This window comes from Erpetoichthys calabaricus, chromosome 13, assembly GCF_900747795.2.
Source record: "Erpetoichthys calabaricus chromosome 13, fErpCal1.3, whole genome shotgun sequence".
NCBI lineage: Eukaryota > Metazoa > Chordata > Cladistia > Polypteriformes > Polypteridae > Erpetoichthys > Erpetoichthys calabaricus.
Window position 1 is genome coordinate 106,261,300 of NC_041406.2, and position 12,194 is coordinate 106,273,493.

Genomic DNA, 12,194 nt, shown 5'->3' on the forward strand with positions numbered 1-12,194 from the left:
TGGGATGCAATGCTGGAGGTTGGAAGACATAACCCCCCCCCAACCCACATTACTGAAAAGTCACATTTAGCATAGTGCTCCTGTTTTACATAAAATAATCTCCAAATACAAATTTAAACAACACAATGTCCAAATTGTTTTTTTCTTTTGGGAAACTAGGGGGCTCCGACCTCTGCTCGCTTCGCTCGCTAACCCCCGAGTTTGGTTAATCCATCCATCCATCATCCAAACTGCTATATCCTAACTACAGGGTCACTGGGGTCTACTGGAGCCAATCCCAGCCAACACAGGGCGCAAGGCAGGAAACAAACCCTAGGTAGGGCGCTAGCCCATGGCAGGGCTCGCGCACACACCAGGCATACACTAGGGAGAACATGCACACTCCACGCAGGGAGGACCAGGGAAGCGAACCCAGGTCTCCTAACTGCGAGGCAGCAGCGCTACCCACTGCACCACCATGCCGCTGTTTGGTTAAACGGATATACAATTTTAAAAGCTTTTTTTTTCTTTGGAATTGTTTCAGTTTCATTAGTTGCACTTTTTACTTTAAAGGTTTATTAAAAACAATAGATGGAATTACCTTTTCTTCAAGATCGCATTGAATTTTGAATCTGTGTTTGGAAATACATTGTGACGACGCAACGTATAATCGCCCGTGAGTGAATATTGTTTCTGTTTCTCTAATAAATAATCAGACGTTTTCTAATGGTTGTCTCTTTGATTTGTTAAATTTCATAGCAAAAGCTATTCTCACGGTAAACTGTAAACATTTTAATACAAATGGCATATCACGATCTCCTTTGGTGTCTAATGTTATTCATAGAATATATACATCACCTTACTTGTCGCCTGTTAAAATTTGCATCGCTTCTCCGTCATCATAAATATACACCTGACCGAATTGTGTATTCTTTGAAATTAAACTTGTTGCTTTAACTGCTGTGGGATGACCTTGCTTTGTCCTGCTATTTTTTTCAATTACACCTGGCTCTGATGATTAATCACCTTTTGTTTGCGCTAATGAGATCTTTACTTTTTTTTTTTGATATTGTAGCGACTGACGTAATAAAGTGTCACAAACGTTTTACTTGAATAATCGCCGACTTCGTAACCCCAAACACAACTGTCTAGCACCCTCTCCGACCCCTCCTCCCCCGGGTCTCGTCTCCCCCTTACCGCATCAATCAGTACCCCGCTATCAGTCTTCCGTGTTGTACTCCGCCCCCCTCAATTGGACCTATCAGTCACTTAAAACAAAAAAGGCTTCAACCTGCTGGCGAGCTGCCTGTTCTGCTTGTCGCATGTTGTTGTTTTAAGAGCCGGGAGCACATTGTGCATGTCTGCCAAAAGCAATCCAACAACTGCTTAGTTAGAGATCTGTGGACTTGTTTTAAATGATGGCTCACTGACTTGTCTCGCGTGACGTTGTAAAAACAGTAATTGTCCTTTATTTCCGGCCCTGGTGTGGTTAAATCTCTTTCTTGCAGGACGTATAACGCTGCTCCCGTTTATGAAGTTCTAATCTTTTAATTCTGAGCCCTATTGGACGTGCTTTGGTTTCAATTCCACTTGTTCTGGGCTGATTATCACTTTCCTTATTTTCTAACTTTGCACCAAGATTATTGTTTTTCTTTTTAGCATTTTTTTCTCTCCACTGCATGTGGGTCTCTTTTCTCCGCGCTTTTCTTTCGTCTTCGTTTAGTCGTCGACGTTTCATTTCTACCCTATTCATTTCATTTCTACCGTATTGACCTCATACACTTTATATGCACTGAGAGCCATGGAGCTGTGTGTGCTGCATGACTATCTTTACACTGGTGATTTTTTTTTCTGCCTGTGGTCTTATCTTGTAAGTAGGGCGTGTCTTGCATCGTGGCAAGTGTCTTTGGTCTCGCGGATCTTTAAAATTGTCTTCTGAGAGGATCACGTATCGTAGCCTTGCATTTGCTTTCCATTCCAGGATATTCTTTTATATTTATATATATATATATATATATATATATATATATATAGAGAGAGAGAGAGAGAGAGAGAGAGAGAGAGAGAGAGAGAGAGAGAGAGAGAGAGAGAGAGAGAGAGAGAGAGAGAGAGAGAGACAGAGAGAGAGATTGAAATCTGAGTAAATATTGATTTCTCACACAGAGCATTGACAAGCGTGAGACCCTTTATCCCACTTGCTGCACTATTTTAATGGCTGCAGTTGAGACACCTACTTCTGCACTTTCAAGAGCATAAAAAGTAGTACTAGGGTGCTGTACCGTGTTAGCCATTATGAATGTAGAGAAAAGCCAAGCAAAATGACACCTTTTATTGGCTAACTAGAAAGATTACAATATGCAAGCTTTCGAGGCAACTCAGGCCCCTTCTTCAGGCAAGATGTAATCATGTGATTACATCTTGCCTGAAGAAGGGGCCTGAGTTGCCTCGAAAGCTTGCATATTGTAATCTTTCTAGTTAGCCAATAAAAGGTGTCATTTTGCTTGGCTTTTCTCTAAGAGCATAAAAATAAATTGTTCTGCTTTTCTTAATCCACAACATAACTGAGGAAGGTAGGATATTCGTCAACCCATTGTCAAAAACACTTTCTGTTAGAACAGTGGGTACATTGGAATATAACACAGGGAACAATGTTCACTTGCACATAATCAAACCTAATGATAATTCTCCTATTAACTAATTGTTCAAGTGTATTTAAACAGTAGATGAGTTGTAACTGCTTGAGACAGGACAGGAGCTCTAGTAGTGGGTGCAAAATATAAACACACCAAGATATTCTCAACTTTAAACAGTAGGAGCCTGACATTTCCATTTGTATTTTAGATATTTTTGTCACTGTTCTGTTTTTTAGCACAAAACTGCAATACAATCTTTGTAAGGAAAGGAATATGGGAAAACCAAGTGGTTCAATGATTGTTTCAAGTAGAGAGGACTAGTCAGTGCTTTGCTCAAATGCTGCTTAAATTGTTTAAAAGTACTTTCACCTTGCATTTAGTTCAAAATGTCAATTTAATTATTGTTAATATAACTAGGAAGCAATGCCATATAACTCTTGTTCTTAAGTCTCCTCTCAAGGCAACCAACCAAGTGTACTTCCAAACCATTCTTCAATAACTTTGGTCTATATTACCTATTGAGAACATATTTAATGCTTATACTACAAAGCATATGCAACCCTATGACAAAGGCTGTTATGATTTTATCAATATTTTTTGTTAGTCATAGGAATTTTTTTTTTGACCTATTAAAGAAATACTACATGCAAAAGTGACATTTTAATGTGTTAATTACCTTGTGTAGTTTGTAATGAAGGCACAGAAAAAAATTTAACCCCAGGTTTTCATGCAGAACAGAAATAAAGCTGCTGATGGAAAAGGTGTCTCTAGAGACCAACAATGAACAGCAGCAAACAACATCAAAAACACCTTGTTAAAAATATATCACATTAATCATAACACATAATCCACATGTCATGTCAACCAGAAGTATGGTCACAATACATTGTTAACACTTGTAAATCTGTGCAATAGTCTGAGCAAACAGTATGTTCAGGGAAGTATGCTATATAAGAACATAGGAAAAAAATATTTACATAAAGCAATCACTATTGTTTGTATTGTTTTGATTAATTAATGTGATTAATTTTAAGATTTTTTATCAAAGTCACGGAGTAGCATTAAGTCTCGGTGTACAGTATTCTCATCAGAACTATGAAGGTTTCCGACCCAAAAAATACAGGACATTTTAAACATATCCTTGTCACAGTAGCGGTAGACACTAGTGTATCCAATTAGACTGTTTAACTGTTTGTCTAGTGGGGTCTGGGCGGTCTCATGGCCTTGGAAATTGTGAAGATTTTGTTGTTGTTTTGTTGTTTTTTTTTTTTTTCTCCGGCCCTCTGGAGTTCTTTTTATTTATGTTTGGTTTTTCTGTCCTCCTTGGCCATCGGACCTTACTTTATTCTTTGTTAATTAGTATTGCCTAATTTTTATATATTTTCTTTCTTCATCCTATAAAGCACTTTGAGCTACATCATTTGTATGAAAACGAGCGTACAAATAAATTATGTTGTTGTTGACATATTTTTTCCCCTTCTTAAATCAAGCTATGCTCTTTTTACCAAGACAGTTACTCTAACATTATATAGACATGGATATACTGTATGCTGGGAGTCTGTTTTTTTCATATTGATAAGATTTGTGACTTTGACATCCCTGTGACACCATTTTGTAGCATCTTTTCTCATAGGTGCTGCCATTTTCTATACTATTTTCATAAAATATAACATATTCTTGTTAGCATTATCAACTACTGACAGCCATGTGATTTGCCACTGACATCACATGTGATATCATACTGTTAACAAGACAAGAGTACCAGGAAAAAAAGCCACTCAGATAGGGGGACGGCATGCATGCTGTTAAACAGACAGTGATTTGGAGTAAGATTCTACGTAACCACTCTACCATCATGTCACTTAATTATATGTCTAGTTTAATTTGTTTCAGTATTGAGCATTTTCTTAATGATATACAACAGTAAAGGTGTGACTCGTAGTGGAGCAACCTGCATTATGTTGTAATATTAAAGGTGGACACATTAGATGTTTACTGAGAGGTGCGGGGAGAATACCATTTCAGCCCCCAATGCCAATTGTGGTTACTGTCTTTCAGACTTCTGTAGAACTGTCTTCTCCTTTTATAACTAAGTAGCCAGGATTATCAGGTAGAGTTACAGAAGGGTAGCTTCAAGAGTTTTATGGGTTTCAATCTGTCCTGAAAGTGTTACATCGAAACACTGACAAACCTCTGAAAGCACTCCCAGAACTCAGCTTAAAAGGGAATCTAGGACCTTACTCAGAGAGCTTATGGTCAACAGGAGCTTGTCAGACAAGGAGGAAAAGGAGGAGGCGAAGTTAGAGAAATATCAGTGAAGTTTTAAGGAGAAAAGAGTGGGAGGTTAGAAGGTATATAAAGGTGGCCCAGAGCAACATTAGCCTCTTATTTTTCTGTTATTTTTACTCTTCAGGTTTTTTGTATCTGTGTCTTTGATTATATTGTTGATAATGAAAGAGAATTACCTGGGCCTTGTTTGGTCCCTGTTGAGCTCAGGGTCTGCTCTGCAGCACCAAAAACGTCCATAACAATATTCCAAATCAAACCTCTCATACTTTGCAGGCTCATTTATACAATATACACAAAATAAACTACAAAAACTGTACAAAACCAAATGCACATTAAAATCATTGATTTTTTTAATATAGCAAAAAGTTACCAAGATGATAAACTTCCTGTTTCAGACACAAACAACATATTTTGACTTACACTGTAGACATAAGGCAGCCAGCTCTACAGAAACATCATATGGGCATTTTAATCTGTAAGGATAAAGAAAGAGAAAAACTGAGATTTGATGCAAATTTCAATGTGCATATACAGGGCACTTAGTAATGACCCATTAATGAGAGAAATAGACACATAACATTAATTACGGTTATAATAATGTAATTACACAGAATCTACTTTGGTGAAACTGGTAAAATAAAACATTAACACACCTATATAACACAGGAAAGTCTGTAAAAGTCATTTTCTGAAAGAACACAAACAACTAATTTACAAAAAACACTTAAGAGTTTTCTCTACTAAGTTGTTCATTTTTCTAATGTCACGAGGAGTTTTAGCTGGTGAAAAAATTGTGGGTAAGGAGGTGCAGTTTTTGGGCGACAAACTGAAGTGGTACTTATTATAGAATGCCTTTCACATCACTCTGCCTATTATGGAGTGCCTTTCCCATCTATCTAACTATCTAGTCATTCCACATGCTTGCGTTGTCCTGATCATAGTGCACATTGTGGCCTGTCCAGTAACCGACCCATATGACAAATACAGGCTAAAATGTATTATACCCTTTCCACCATGCTGCCCAGTTTGATCTCAGTTTTCCCACTTCTACTGTGCTCCAAAACATCAGTCCGTGACTTCCACAGTCCCCTTATTATTCCCATAACTTGCACTATAAATTTAGAAATGAACAGATGCGCCTACATCAAAATTTTATACTATACCCGTATCTAAATTACCCAGTCCTCTGCCAACTTTCCCAGTTCCCCATTCTGCCAAAACCCACATTATAATGTCTGCAACCACCACTTCCACAATCTTCCAAAAATGTGCACTTCCATGTGTCATATAACACATCCTTAGCAGAAGTCCAATCCAAATTTTATTCTACCTCTGCTAATACAGTGCCCAATCCTTGGCTATTTTCACTGCATTCCATAAATCCACATCATACAATCACTAGTTCTCTGACGTTTCTCAAGTATTGCATCCCAGCTTATCATTTACCACACCCATTGAGTCATTCCTACTATTCTACATTTGCTATAAATCTGCAGTGTTTTATGCAAGTTTGCCAAGCTTACCTCACCTGGGCACAGATTCATATTGTAAGATCAACAGACTCCCACATCTTAAAACAAATACTTTCTGATTAAATTGAGTCATTTCACTAAGTCTGCCAAAAAATTGGCATCATATTATTGTCTATATCAGTGTTTCCCCACCTTTTTTTCTGTAGGTGACACACTTTTTGTAGCCAAAATCATCCCAAGGCACACAACTATCTTACTAACTACAAACACATATACAGTATATCTCATACATGTGCTCAACTGGGCAAAGGAGCTGGACTACTGGAGAAGCCGGTAAAAAAAGCAGTCCCAAGATCAGTGTTCATAGACACAGCAATTAGTGAGCACTTTTGTGGCATCCCCAAACTGCTTTGCCCTTTTGCCTGCCCCTTTCTGCCTCAGAGGCAACTCGTTTGCCCCCTATCCACTAATGAGGCTTGCTGGCGACCATACTGTAAATCTAGGGCAGATGGACTCTAGCAGCCTGGAGATGAATCTGAAGTGCTCTGTCTGCAACATAGAAATTACAGAGCTGCTTTTATGCCAGCTTCTCCAGGGAGTCCCATCCTCCTCAAACAGGTCTTGACCACCCAAGGGGGTTGCCCTTCTCAGGTTCAGACCCAGGTGTACTACATTGCTATGTGCCACGGCAAAATGGTTGAAAAACACTGCTCTAGATGACTGCAGCTACTTTCATTTCGCTTCAATCTTTCAAAAAGATGTTTTAGGTCTTGATCCCCCATCATTGTCCACAATGCTTCAACAATTTGGAAAAGCAAACGGAAAGCAAAAAAAGGGCATTACTTACACCACATCCAGTTAGTTAACTCTGTTTGTCATAACAAGAGCAGAAAAAGTCAGTGTATAAGCGCGTCCTTGATCACATGCCTGCTGCTGAATTCTTAATTCAGGTCGGTATGGCCCAAGCTCCTTTATGTACTTTTTTTCTTGAATGAATGATTGATTTATGAAGGAGTATTTCATTAAAACAAAAACAAAAATCTTTGAATTGTGAAATTCCACTTGAAGTTATGTTCTCTGTAAATTCACGCTCGCTCATCTGTAGTTGCATTAATGATGGGAGAGAAATGTGAACCACTGACGTCATGAACTTGAAATAGTGCATCAATAATTGTCCAAACACATTAGATTAAAAAAAATTTAAAAAATCCTGAAACAATATTAATTCACTGCTAATAAATGTGGGAGTTTGCCGGGTGCAAAGAGCTGCACCACTAGAAAAATCTGAAAGCAACCAATTTAAGGACAGCCTCAGGTCACCTGCTTGGAAAAAGATCAAGGACTTTCATACACTCTCATTTGACCTATGCCCTTTACTAAGGAAATATAGGTATTCAAACAGAAATGAAACAAGTACAAATTGGAACCAATGTTTAATTGACGTTGATATGTGCTGACAACAGGCATGCTATACAAATAAACAATTTTATAATTATTTTGCATTACCTAATCAATTTAAGTACAGTTTTTAAAATATCTGGGGTGGGCAGTGCCCCACATTACATACTGCCAAGGTCACAAAGTTAGTACATCTGACAGCTAATGGGTAAGTATTGTTGATTTAAAAAAAAAAAAAAAAAAAAATAGTAGTCAGTCACTGAAGAATAGTGATCAGAAAATGTGCAGTGTACTATGTGTTATGATCACCACCTGTAATTTTACAATTGTGTGTGACTATTTTTGAAATATTTAATTTTTAGATATATTTTTCAGTTTATGAAATTTACCATTATGACAATTACATCTAATGCAATCATTTTGTAGCTCATTCTTTTAATAAATGTTGCAATTTACTGCATAACATTACATACAGTACATAATAAATACAGGTATTGCAAAAATAAACTAGGTTGCATTTTTTGGTGTTGCGGAACAAGAGAAAAGGAACACTATTGTTTGATTTTTTAATGTAATTAATCTAGAAACCTGTTAACACTAGAATTACCAGAGCCTACGAAAAAACTCGTAGATCCACCCCACCTTAAATCGCTTCTTAAATCCGTTTGCACCTCTCTGCCAGTGTCTTTTGTCTTCTAAATGTGCAGATAAAGACAAGCTGCAAGCAGCCAGCTATTCCATCCCCCCACCGACTTAGAACGTGCACGAACTTCTCCCAGCTCATGCCTTGATTGATTATCTCGGAGTGAAGTGGAGTTTTAGAGTGGAAATAATGGATCATTATTTGGAACACACGCATTTCATGTGTGTTCCGTTTCTACAGTAATCTGTGTAAACACATTTTAAAAACAAACATTTTTCATATTCTAGTAGTAAATGACAAAATGTAGGCATAAACTATATAATGTATGAAGTCCAAATATAAAAAACACTTTCACAAAAGGTACAAATATAACAGAACAAGTGCGCTTTTATTCAAAAATATAACTGCAAAAAAAAAAAAAAGCCACCTTAGTGTGCGACATTGACACATGATTACTATGACTGCCGCCGTGGCGCAACAGTATCAGTTGCTGATTGGGAATTAAAAGGTCACGAATTCGATCCTGCACGACTCCTTTTGAGAAGTGAGGTGCTCTTATTCTTACTATTTTAGAATAAAAACATACATTTGATTTCAGTCTGTAACAGCCGCTGTAAATTTATGATACTTGTAAAGGTTAGCTTTGTTTTTATTTTTTTTTATATTCACTTTTCATTCTCTCAGTCCCGTTTAGGATCCTTCCCATACCCACCCCATTTGAAACTGCTGTTTTCACATAAAGATGCGCTATACCTCTGCAGTGTATCATGATACATACTATCAAGGGATCTGACATACAAACGCTGGCGAATCTGCCTTCTTCGGATCGCACCGTCACTTGATTTTCTTTTTATTCAGTTTTATTGAGTGTTCCTACTCACGCTGAATTAGTATGCATATTATGGTCAATGATGTCAAAAAAAAACCAGAGACATAGGTATGTATGATATTTGGAATTATTCATTTTATGACCTGTATAGTACATTTCGGAAAAGTTTGTGGCACGGATCCATCATTATTCATATTATTCACATTCATTCGCATAACATCTTGCGGTTTGTAATCAGTGGCCGCGTGTTTTTTTTCCCTGATCTTGCCAGTCCCTACATGTTGCTGTATGCTGTTTCTTTTGTACTCCAGGACATGCAGAGGAAAGCATAGTAAAGAGCAGTAACTTCAGCGCTATATGCAATCATCAGACACTCCCCATCTGACACTGCTGTTTTCACATAAAGACACGCTATAGCTCTGCAGTGTACTTGTGACTGCATTCTCGTACCAATGCTTGCGAACTGAAGTGTCTGCATACACTTTTCGTGGCATTACACATTTATTTTTTGTATCCAAATGGTGCCATCTTTTGCCTTTATACCTGGTGCAGCTGCACTGTTCTTATGTTGGACTGGACATTTCTTGCGGGGAGGGCTTCTATTCTCTTTCTCTGATGTAGAATCCTCATCTGGGCTCTCCACTGTGTCTGTCTCATCGTCTTCCTTGATATCAAAAATAAGTTCTTCGCCACCGTCTGAGTCGCAATCATCTATTTCTTGCAGCAGAGCCAAAGCCTCCGAAGGGGACAACCTCCTCTTTCGTGACAAAGCTGTGGCCATTGCGGTGTCTGTTTGCTCAAAATAATAATCAAGCACAACTGATTCACCTATGTTTGTGTGTCAGGTTTTATCTCGCAACATCAGAGAATTCCACATCAGAGAATTCCCTGTAATTTGAAGCTCTATTCATTTTCTCAAAACACCACTCACATTCACAGTAATTCCCAGTTATGTCCACCAATCACACTCACAACCATACAGAACTGATTGCACATCAGAGAATTTCCAGTTCCAGCATAAATTCACACCCGATCTGACGCTGTTCGTTTTCAAACAATACTGCATTAGTGCAATGATGTTTTCACATATATTGTCTCTTTCTTTCAGGTGTGTAATAGAAACCACAGTATAGACAGAAGTGTGTACATTGTAACAGGTACACACATTGTAAATGTAAGAAAGACGATCCTTGCGTGTGTGTGAACTGTTAACATTTGAATCTGATGATTGCATATAGCGCGGTCTTATTCAGTGCGCGCAAGGACATGCAGGTGGCCAGTTGCTGTGTGCTACAACATGCTGGCGGTGATCAGCACACATTTTAAAAAAAGAAAGACAAATATATGTGACGTTTTGAAGAAATCATTTTATGACGCGAATAGTACCAATCAGAAAACATTGTCGAAGTAATGCAATATTATTTGAAAACGAACAGCGTCAGATTGGGTGTGAATTTATACTGGCGCTGTTTGAGTCAGATCAGAAGCTGAATAAGCTGAATAATCTCCTGTTCTGACTAAGTAAAAAAGCATGAATTAATCAACAGGAATAACTGCGATCGACATTTTAAACTTAACGATTTACAGTGCATAACAATGTATACATTTTATGTCCGTTTGAGGTTACAAAGAAAAAAAAAAACACTTCCTCCCCACCGGGGAATTGAACTTGGGTCTCTAAGGCACGGTAAGGTTGCTGTGCTCGGAGTCTGCAAATCTTAGCGTTACGCCACGGAAGATGTATCATCCTTGAACCTTTTGTGAAAGTGTTTATTTGATGTTTGGACGTCAGGCTTAATACATTCTATAGTTTATGCCTACATTTTGTAACATTTATTACTAAAATATGAAAAAGTTTCAGTTTTAACAATGTGTTTACAAAGATTACTGTAGAAACAGCACACACATGAAATGCATGTGTTCCAAATAATGATCTATTATTTCCACTGTAAAACTCCAGCAGTTCAGTCACTCCCAGATAATCAAACAAGACATGAGCTGGGAAAACTTAGTGAACGTTCTGCGATGGTGGGGGATGGAATAGCCGGCTGCCTGCTGCTCGTCTTAATCGGCACATTTAGAAGACAAAAGACGCTGACGGAGAGGTGAGAACGATTTTAGGGTGGGCCAGATCTATGAGTTTTTTCGTAGACTCTGGTAATTCTAGTGTTAATCTACTCTTATGTAGTCATGAGAAGACTAGAAAAAGATTTCAATGTATATGATATGTGCATCTATATGGGAGAGAGTACATATTCTGTATGTATTTAATGCTAGTACCAACATATCACTTAAAAAGTTGAATGGCATATTGGTGAGGAAGGCAAAACAACAAATAGAAATTAAGTGAGGGGGTTGCATTTTAGTCAATTTTCTTTCATGAATGTTTGACGTTTTTGTTTTGCTATAACAACTAAACTTCAAAACATTTACTTCTGTCTTACTTGTTCTAGTTTTTTTTAAAAAAAGTAGTTATGGTAATGATGCAAGCTATTTTCCTTGTGTATTCTTGATTGTGATTTATAGGCAATTTTTCAGTTTATGAATTTTATGTTATTTTATGACAGTTACAACTATTACAACCATTTTGAAGCTATTTTCTTAATACATTATGTTATTTAGTGCAATTAATACACTGACACGACCCCACTGTACTGTGATGTGACATTATCAAGCCATGGCTATTTAATGTGGCAAATGTAGCTATAGTATATGCACCCTAGCTTTGCAATATTACAATAAAAAGCACAATTTTACAAATTTACTTATGAAAATGTTTGGTAAGCATTCAGAACATTTCACTTGTTTTTTCTGACTGATTTTTGGCAGTGTTTTTAAAATTAGACATCATTATAAAATCTACTTCATTTGCCACTTTATCCAGGACAATTTTACTCTAGTGCTTATTAGGACAATTTTAATGAGAACAGGCCATTCAGCCAACAACTTTG

The 12,194-nt window shown here is 37.5% G+C and overlaps 1 protein-coding gene across 1 annotated transcript in view; it reads right to left on the reverse strand.

Annotated features, from left to right (window-relative positions):
* epb41l4b (erythrocyte membrane protein band 4.1 like 4B) overlaps positions 1–12,194 on the reverse strand; it is a 547,093-nt gene that overhangs the window by 289,725 nt on the left and 245,174 nt on the right. The window contains exon 6 of the mRNA XM_051936130.1: positions 5,322–5,374. Coding sequence (XP_051792090.1) covers positions 5,322–5,374 — 53 coding nt within the window. The remainder of the gene's footprint in view (positions 1–5,321; positions 5,375–12,194) is intronic.